Source organism: Muntiacus reevesi, chromosome 2 (assembly GCF_963930625.1).
Source record: "Muntiacus reevesi chromosome 2, mMunRee1.1, whole genome shotgun sequence".
Classification (NCBI taxonomy): domain Eukaryota; kingdom Metazoa; phylum Chordata; class Mammalia; order Artiodactyla; family Cervidae; genus Muntiacus; species Muntiacus reevesi.
Genome location: NC_089250.1, coordinates 278596797 through 278606999, shown reverse-complemented (window position 1 = coordinate 278606999; position 10203 = coordinate 278596797). Strand labels below are relative to the sequence as shown.

At 48.0% G+C, this 10203-nt stretch overlaps 1 protein-coding gene across 1 annotated transcript; it reads left to right on the top strand.

The window, feature by feature from the left end:
- The first annotated feature begins 400 nt into the window (after positions 1-400).
- On the top strand, positions 401-7452 carry SMIM17 (small integral membrane protein 17). Its single transcript, XM_065926943.1, has 3 exons — positions 401-563; positions 3776-3852; positions 7342-7452. The coding sequence occupies exons 1-3, from the start codon at positions 401-403 to the stop codon at positions 7450-7452; spliced, it is 351 nt and encodes a 116-aa protein (XP_065783015.1).
- The last annotated feature ends 2751 nt before the right edge of the window (positions 7453-10203 follow it).

The window sequence follows — 10203 nt, the reverse complement described above, 5'->3', positions numbered from 1 at the left end:
GTCTCTCTGCCCCACCCCCGCCTCTAGCATGCACGTCCCGAGAGGGGCGCTGTGTTCTGCTCTCTGCTGTATCTCTCTAGTTGCTGTTCGGTCGCCCAGCCGCGTCCGACTCTTTGCAACCCCACGGACTGCCGCCCACCAGGCTGCCCTGTCCTTCACTGTCCTCGGGAGTTTGCTCAGAATCATGTCCACTCGCCGCTGATGCTGTCTAATCTTCTCATCCTCTGTTTCTCTGGCACCCAGGAGTTGTCCTGGCACAGGGCTGACACCCTGCGAATATTTGCTGAGTGACCGATGTCTGTCAGTCCTCAGGTTCCGACTCCTGTTCCCTGGGGAGCTCAGCAGGACCCTGGAACGGGGGGAGAAGTGGCCTGTCCTTCAAGTTCCACATTCTGAAGAGATGCAGAGCCTCAGACCTGAGCAGATCCGGGGGCTGCTGGAGCCCGAGAGGGCGAAGACGCTGCTGCCTCGGGAGAACAAGGCCTGGGAGAAGCGTGCTGCCTTCACCGAGGGCTGGGTGGCTGTGGAGGTCGGGGCCTCCGGCTGCGGCGGCGAGGACAGAGGTGAGGCCAGGTCGTGGGGGAGGCGGGGGCGGCGGAGGCCGTGGCAGAGCCTGGGGAAAGGGGGCTTGGTCCCGCTGCTGCTTTCAGCACATTTCTCAGGGAGCCTGTGTCAGTCAGCTTTCTGCTGTGTAACAAGTCAGCCCAAAGCCACAGTCATTGTCTGTCGACGATTCTGCGGTTGGCAACACACGTGGCCTCGGGATGGTTCGGCTGCCCCTGCCTGCGTTTGCTCCCGCGGTGCAGCCGCAGTGGATCGAAAGGCAGCTGGTGCAGCTGAGACGGCCTTTCTGGGGTGTCTGGGTGGCTGATGGCGCTGACGCGTGGCCACGTCTCTCCAGCAGGCTGTTCAGGGTTATTCTCATCGGGGTGGCTGAAGAGTTCTTAGGACAAACAAGACACGGAGGACCCCAGGTCTCAGCACTTGTTCAGCCTCTCCTGGCCACCTAGCAGCTCGTGGGTGTACAGAGGGTGGTGTCATCTGCTGAGACGGGGACAGCCCGGATGGCACCCCCACCGCAGAGTGACGGCCGAACCTTCCACCACGAAAGGGCTCTTCCTTCTTCCCCGGGAGATCAGCAGGCCTGGGACCACGGTGGGGGGACAGAAACGTCACTTCCAGCAGTGAGGAGGAGGTTTAGGGCTCCTGGCAGGACCTGGGTGCCAAAGAACGGGAAATACCCATCTTTGGTTCCACCCCAGGTTCTCTGCAGTTGACGGGTGACAAGAATGTTGAGATTCGAATGTGGGGAGATTTCGTCACTGGAGGCTGGAAGCTGGGGAAGCCTCCATCCTCCTGGCTTAACTCTGTGGCTTTTTCTTCTGCTCCCTCACTCGGTTTTTGCCAGAGGCCTGTAGAAAAGGAACTATCGTGCCCATTCACCAGGAGGTGGAATAGAGGCTCAGGTGGTGAGTCACATCAGGCGACTCCGTCTAAGTCTTCTGGGTAGTTAGTGGCAGAAATGGGATCAGAACTCAGGTCTCTTCTTCTCTCCACCCCGCCTGAACCACATGGAGTACATGGAGTGTGTGTGTGTGACTGTGTGTGTGTGACTGTGTGTGTGTGTGACTGTGTGTGTGTGTGACTGTGTGTGTGTGACTGTGTGTGTGTGTGACTGTGTGTGTGTGTCTCTGTGTGTGTGTGACTGTGTGTGTGTGTGACTCTGTGTGTGTGTGTGTGTGACTCTGTGTGTGTGGTGTGTGTGTGTGTGTGTGTGACTGTGTGTGTTAGACTCCGGTTGTGTGTCTCTGTGTGTGTGTGTGACTGTGTGTGTGTTTCTGTGTGTTTGTGACTGTGTGTGTGAGACTGTGTGTGTGTGTCTCTGTGTGTGTGTGTGACTGTGTGTGTGTGTGTGTCTGTGTGTGTGTGACTGTGTGTGTGTGACTGTGTGTGTGTGTGTCTCTGTGTGTGTGTGGTGTGTGTGTGTGTGTGTTTCTGTGTGTTTGTGACTGTGTGTGTGAGACTGTGTGTGTGTGTCTCTGTGTGTGTGTGTGTGTGACTGTGTGTGCGTCTGTGTGTGTGTGACTCTGTGTGTGTGACTGTGTGTGTGTGACTGTGTGTGTGTGTGTCTCTGTGTGTGTGTGACTGTGTGTGTGTGTGTGTCTGTGTGTGTGTGACTGTGTGTGTGTCTGTGTGTGTGTGAGACTGTGTGTTAGACTCCGTTTGTGTGTCTCTGTGTGTGTGTGTTTCTGTGTGTTTGTGACTGTGTGTGTGAGACTGTGTGTGTGTGTCTCTGTGTGTGTGTGTGTGTGACTGTGTGTGCGTCTGTGTGTGTGTGACTCTGTGTGTGTGTGACTGTGTGTGTGTGACTGTGTGTGTGTGTGTGACTCTGTGTGTGTGTGACTCTGTGTGTGTGTGTGTGACTCTGTGTGTGTGGTGTGTGTGTGTGTGTGTGTGTGAGACTGTGTGTGTTAGACTCCGTTTGTGTGTCTCTGTGTGTGTGTGAGACTGTGTGTGTGTGTCTCTGTGTGTGTGTGACTCTGTGTGTGTGACTGTGTGTGTGTCTGTGTGTGTGTCTCTGTGTGTGTGTGTTTCCGTGTGTGTGTGTGACTCTGTGTGTGTGAGACTGTGTGTGTGTGACTGTGTGTGTGTGTTTCTGTGTGTGTGTGTGACTGTGTGTGTGTGTGTCTCTGTGTGTGTGTGTTTCCGTGTGTGTGTGTGACTGTGTGTGTGTCTGTGTGTGTGTGACTCTGTGTGTGTGTGACTCTGTGTGTGTGTGTCTGTGTGTGTGTGTGACTGTGTGTGTGTGAGACTGTGTGTGTTAGACTCCGTTTGTGTGTCTCTGTGTGTGTGTGGTGTGTGTGTGTGTGTGTTTCTGTGTGTGTGTGACTGTGTGTGTGTGTGACTGTGTGTGTGTCTGTGTGTGTGTGACTGTGTGTGTGTCTGTGTGTGTGTGTCTGTGTGTGTGTCTCTGTGTGTGTGTGTGTCTCTGTGTGTGTGTGTGTTTCTGTGTGTGTGTGTGACTGTGTGTGTGTGACTCTGTGTGTGTGAGACTGTGTGTGTGTGTCTGTGTGTGTGTGTGTGACTGTGTGTGTGTGTGTGACTCTGTGTGTGTGACTCTGTGTGTGTGTGTGTCTGTGTGTGTGTGTGACTGTGTGTGTGTGTGAGACTGTGTGTGTTAGACTCCGTTTGTGTGTCTCTGTGTGTGTGTGGTGTGTGTGTGTGTGTGTTTCTGTGTGTTTGTGACTGTGTGTGTGAGACTGTGTGTGTGTGTCTCTGTGTGTGTGTGTGACTGTGTGTGTGTGTGTGACTGTGTGTGTGTCTGTGTGTGTGTGACTGTGTGTGTGTCTCTCTGTGTGTGTGACTGTGTGTGTGTCTCTCTGTGTGTGTGACTGTGTGTGTGTGTGTGTCTCTGTGTGTGTGTGTTTCTGTGTGTGTTTCTGTGTGTGTGTGTGACTCTGTGTGTATGTGTGTCTCTGTGTGTGTGTGTTTCTGTGTGTGTGACTGTGTGTGTGTGTGTGTTTCTGTGTGTGTGTGTGACTGTGTGTGTGTGACTGTGTGTGTGTGTGACTGTGTGTGTGTGACTCTGTGTGTGTGACTGTGTGTGTGTGTCTCTGTGTGTGTGTCTCTGTGTGTGTGTGTGTGTGTGTGTGTGTGTGTGTGCGCGTGTTAGGATGTCAGCAGGAAAGGTACGGTGAGTGGGAAGGACGCAGCACCCACCCAGCGGGCCTGCTCGCTCATGACTCCTTTCTCCTCCATGCCCGCCCTCGCCCAGACCTGCCTTCTCCCGAGACTGTGCTTCCCCAGGAGTGGAGCTCGGTGGAGGAGGACGATGAGTCCGAGGACCCCCAGGTGAGCAGGGGATTCCTTCCTCTTTTGATGGGACCCCTCTCTGAAGTGGACTGTCAGAGTCCCTTCCTCAGCCTGAAATTTCCCGGCCCCACGAAAGTCTGTCTGGGGATGTGGGCCCCCCGAGTCTCTGGTGGGAAACAGGACGTGTTCCGTAGCAGTCAGACATGGAGTGGAGGGTATCAGGTGGTGGATATAACTCCATCCATGTATACCCTCCAACCCTTCACTCATAAATGCTTCATGAATTAACCATTCATTCATCTGTCCTCTCATTTATTCACCCAAGCTTTCATCTGCCTACTCATCCATATACCCATTCCATCCATCCATCCATCACCCCTTCATCCATCCATCCATTATCCACCCATGGATGAATAATCCACCCATTCATTCAGCCAGCCAGCCATCAGCCATCCATCCATCCAGCCATCATCATCCACCCATCCATCACCCATTCATCCATCCAACCATCCATTATCCACCCATTTGTCCGTCATTCACCCATCCATCACCCATTCATTCATCCATCCATCCATTATCCAGCCAGCCATCATAATCCATCCAGCCATCATAATCCATCCAGCCATCATAATCCATCCAGCTATCATTCATCCACCCATGCATCCATCCGAGGCCATCCATCCACTTCTGTATCCATCCATCAACTCTCCCATCCACTCACCCTTCTACCAATCCATTCATCCACCCACCCATTGAACACCCAGCCTCCATTCATTTGTCTTCTGATTCATTCACCCAGTCTTTCATTTGCCTGCTCATTCACACACACGTTCCATCAATCCATATATGCAGTTATCTGTGTGCCCACTCATCCTCATCGTCCATATGCAATCACTCCATCCATCCAACCCACCCACTCACCCATCCTTCTATCCACGCATCTGTCTACTCACCCATTCATTCATCTGCTACTTGTTAACTGTTGGAAGGACGTGCCTTCTTTCATCCACCCCTTTGCCTTCTCATCCATCCACCACTCCATCCACTAATTACCTGCTGTGTTTTAATCCAAGTACTCTGAGTAAAACCAAAAAGAATAATCGAGCATTCCTTTCATTGGAAGACTCAATGTGTTCTTTGTGGGAGCATAAGACATCAAAATGTGAAATAATAACAGTGGTTCTTTTATTTACATATTTATTTTATATATTAGAAAGAAAGCGTATAATCACTCTTGGCAACATGTGAGGATCCCATCTGCCAATCAGATATCAGAAATCCAACTGGGACTGGCTCAAGCCAGAAAAAGGCTTTGTTGACATAGGGTGGGAGGAGGCAAGCTGGACAACCAGCCTTGGTAGTATAGAAATAAGCGCTGGCTCCCAGTGGGACGGCTCAAGGGAAGAAAGTAATTCTGTGGGCCAGGAGGCCTATCCTTTCTTAAAAGTGTTTGTTTAGTTAGTCGCGCCAGGTCTTAGCTGCGGCATGTGGGATCTAGTTCCTGGACCAAGGATTGAACCAGGGCCCCCGGCAGTGGGGGCTCAGAATCGTAGCCACCCAACCACCAGGGGAGTCCCAGAGGGTTTATTCTTGAATATCCGGGAGAGGAAGCGACACCGCACCTGTGAGTGTGTTGTGTTGTGTGTGTTTGTTTGTTTTCCAAGCTTTAAACTTTTTATTGTGCACTAAGCTATAGCTGATCAATAACGTGGTGGTCTCAGGTACCAGCAGAGGGACTCAGCCATCCGTGTGCACGTGTCCACTCTCCCCCAACCTCCCTCCCATCCCGGCTGCCACGCGGCATCGAGCAGAGTTCCCTGTGCTGGAGGCAGGCCCTTCTTGCTCATCCATGTTGGATGTAGCAGTGTGTGCATGTCCACCCCAAACGCCCTCACTGTCCCTTCCCCCAGGAACCGTGAGTTCATTCTCCAAGTCTGTGACTCCCTTTCTGTCTTGTCAGTAAGTTCATTTGTACCGTTTATTCTTTTTTTTTTTTTTTTTTACAATCATGAGCTGTTTATTTTCTTTGTAGATTCCACATATAAGGCACGTGAAACGCTATATCTCCTTCTCTGTCTGACTGACTTCACTCAGTATGACATTCTGTAGGTCTATCCATGTTGCTGCAAATGGCATTATTTCATTCCTTTTAATGCCTGAGTCATATTCCATTGCGTCTATGGACCACATCTTCATTAGCCATTCCTCTCTCAATGGACATCTAGGTTGCTTCCACGTCTCGGCTACTGTAAACGGTGCTGCAGTGAACACTGGGGTGCGTGAATCCTTTCGGATCGTGTTTTTCTCTGGATGTACGACACCTGGGGTTTTAGAGATTAGTACTCCCCGGGCAGAGCGGGCAGGGGGCAAAGACGCAGAGGCGGGGTGCAGTAGGGCACGTTTGCGGGAATGCTGGAGTTGCAGGGGCAGCCAGGGCTGGGATGAGGTCATTCACTCAGTCCACAGCTGTTTATTGTGCACCTGCTGTGTGCCAGGCAGTGAGTTTCCAACAGTGAGCAGGACATGGATGGCCCCCACTTTCAGGGGCTCACAGTCAGCCAGGTAGACAGAATAAGGCGCTAAACGATACTTCAGGTTGTTCAGTCGGTAAGTCCTGTCCAACTCTTTGCATCCTCGTGGACCGTAGCCCACCAGCTTGTTCTGTCAGTGGGATTCTCCAGGCAAGAATACTGGAGTGGGTTGCCATGCCCTCCTCCAGGGGATCTTCCAGATCCAGGGATCAAACCCACATCTCCTGAGTCTCATGCATTGCACGTGGAATCTTAACCCGCTGAGCCGCCTGAGAAGCCCCATGATTCTAAGCAGTTCCCGTTTTTAACTTGTTTTTATTTTATCAGTTTTTGTTTTTCCTTTTTAAATTTTTATAGGAATATAGTTGATTTACAATGTGTTACTTTCCAGTGTCCAGCAGAGTGATTCAGCTGTACATAAATATATATTCTTTTTCAGATTCTTTTCCATTATAAATTATTACAAGATGTTGCATATAGTTCCCTGTGCTATAATTTGCAAAGATTTTTTTTTTTGAACTATTTATTTTGTACTGGGGTATAGCCAGTTAACAATGCTGAATTTCAGGTGAACGGGAAGGGACTCAACCACAGGTATACATGCATCCATTCTCCCCCCAGCTCCCCTCCCATCCAGGCGTTTGCAGGGTTTTTAATTAAAACAGCTCTACAGCTGACACGCTATTTCTTTTTCTTTTTCAAATTTTCAAATGTTTGTTTTTTTATTTGGCTGCACTGGGTCTCAGTTGCATGTGTGAATTCTCAGTTGCTTCTTAGTTGTGGCGTGTGGATCCAGTTCCCTGACCAGGGGTCAGACCTCAGCCGCCCGCACTGGGAGCATGGAGGTTTAACCACTGGGCCGCCAGGGGAATCCCCGATGAACTGTTTCATTCCCAGCCCTGTAATCCCCTTTCTGCAAGCGACTAGGTGGCTGATAGTGGCTATTAGGTGACTGTCCCCGGCTGATACTTATCCTCTTTCTTTGTTTCTGTTTCAGGGCTTTGTGGAGTGGTCGAAAGCGCCACAGCAGACGACCCTCGTCTTGGTACTGTGTGTGATCTTTCTGTTCCTGGTTCTAACTGGGATGCCCATGATGTTCCACGTTTAACTGTTAAGGCGACTCTCGTTTCGAAATAGATGCCCCATGTCATGTTAAGGAAGAGCCCTGGATTAAAAAATCAGGAAAAGGTCTTGAATATTATCAAATGCCTTTTACACATCCATTGAGACGATTTTCCTTTTGTGTTTCACCTTTTCATGTGTGGTTTCCACATTACTGTACTTCACTGAACTTAAGACATCTTGGACTGTAAATGTGTGTTGTTTTGTGTACTCCTGAGAAAGAAACAGAATACTGCTTAAATGTAAGATGTCGCCAAGTGGAAGATGCGTCGTGACTTCAGAGAAGGTGAACACGTGTGCAGCCTACAAGCAATGAAGTTGAGTCGATTTCTCAACTACAAATCACCTTTGCAGTCTTAGGATGGTGGCGCACCTGGCCTTTCAGATGCTGAATTCCGTCCCTTGGTATTTTATGTAGGATTCTTGCCTCTGTCTTCTTACGTAAGATTGGTGCTATCTTTGTTTCGTTTTAGTATTGTGGCTCAGCTTGCACCATAGGAGGACTTGAGTAATGCTTGACCTTCTGCTTTGCTTTCGAGTACTTTCTGTGGTCTATGCTGTACTCAGTCATGTCCGACTCTCTGCGACCCCGTGGACGATGGCCCACCCGGCTCCTCTGTCCGTGGAATTCCCCAGGCGAGATTACTGGAGTGGGTTGCCATTTCCTCCTCCAGGGGATCTTCCCGACTCAGGGATGGAATCGGGGTCTCCTGTGTTGGCAGGCAGATTCTTTACCGCTGAGCCACCAGGGAAGCCCTTTCTTGAAGTTTAAGAAGTATTAATTCTTTGACGTGTGGAAAGAATTCAGTAAAGGGGTCAGGTCCTGGCATCATGGAAGGAAAATTTCAGTGTGTTCTTAGATGGTTCTCCATTTCTTCTCTTGTTTTCAGCTCGTTAATCCTTTTTAACTCCATTAATTTTGATGACTTAGAGTATTCTTTTGTCCCCTAGACTATTCTTCTTTCCACTGAATATTTTCCTCCAGATGATTAGCTTAATTATGAACAGTATTTTTTGGCTTGGCCAAAAAGTTTGTTTGGGTTTTTCTATAAGATGGTAGAGAGAAACTTGAATGAATTTTTTGGCCAGCCCCAATCTAATCAAACAAAATCTTCTCTTTATTTTGTTCTGTCCCCATTCTGCCTTCAAAGTTTTATCTAGTTTATTATTGTTTTTCTGAAGAACCAGCATTAGGATTTGTTTATGTCCATTTTTTCTCTAGTTTATAATTTTTTTTCCTCTAACATGTATTGGGTTTATTTTTTTTTTGTTTCTATTCCTTGTCTCGATTTTTAAGTTGACCTCTTAATTTATTTATATTCTTTTTATAAAACTATGTGCTGTGATAGTGCATTTAATAATACTTAATAATACGTACTTCTGATTATAGCCTTGGCCACAGCTCAAAGTTGGATAATTCATGTTCTTGTTTACCTTGTTGTTGCCTAAGCATTTTATTGCAGGGTTTCTAACGAGTGATTTGAAACTCAGCGATGAGGTTTACCTAAAAAGAGGTTTCTCCCTGATTTACTGTGAGCGGAGAACATGGCCCATCATATGTCTGCCTTCAGAGCCTTTAAGAAGCTTTTATCCTGGCCTAGAACATATCCAGTGTCTGTGTATGTTTCACAGACATTTAGGATGAATATATATTTTCTGTCTGTAGAATTCAAATCTATATGTCAGTTAATTAACTTTGTCTTATCAGTTATGTTGTTCAGAATCAGAATTAAATGCTATTTAATTTTGTCCAAACCTACATGTTAAAAACCAATAAGCCTATGTAAAAATCTGTTAGCATTGACTCCATTTGTCAGTCTATTTTTACTGATAGATACTTTGTGTATTCAGCAGCTGTGTAATTTGGTGCATATACTGTATAGAGCCTTGTTATGTCTTTGCCAACTAAGCAATACATGCAAAACAGCCAGCACACTGCCGAGTATAGAGCAGGCACTCAATAAATGTTGGTTAAAATCCGATTCTTAATCCTTTGCCCAATAGGAAATGACTGTCTTTAACTAATATGTAACCCCTTGCCTTAAATTTTACCTTGCCTAACAGTGGTCGATATGGCCATCCTGCTGTTTAAACTCCCTGTGTATGTGTATTTAGAGTCTGAGTCGTTTTGTTTTAATAGGACTTTGAGTTTGTTACAGAAATTAGGGCAGGTAATATTGGCTTCTCTCTCTCTCTCCATTCCTGTCTCTGGCTGATTGCGTCCAACAAGCCACAACTGGCCCTTAAAAGAAACACCTGCCTCAGCTGTTCCATTCTTTAGGATTTTATTGCTTGCAGACGGGAGAGTCTCATTTCATATGAACTCAAGCCAAGAGGGGCTTCCCTCATAGCTCAGTGGGTAAGGAATCTGCCTGCAATGCAGGGGACCCGGGTTCAGTGCCTGGGCTGGGAAGATCCCCTGGAGAAGGAAATGGTCAACCCACTCCAGTATTCTTCCTGGAGAATTCCATGGACTCCATGGAATCAGTAATAGTTCTACGGGTTGCAAAGAGTCAGACACGACTGAAGCAACTTAGCACACGTAGCAGGCTGAGCGATTCATTACAGATTCACTTGCACCAACGTTCAGGATGAAACCGGCTTCATTTAGAGTTGGAAAAAATGTAAATAAGGATATATAAGCTGTATTAAACATGTTACTTGTAAAAGGTGTTGACCAGTGCAGAAAATGAAATGAAATATCTCTTTTCAGGAATTACATTCTTGGAGATGTTGG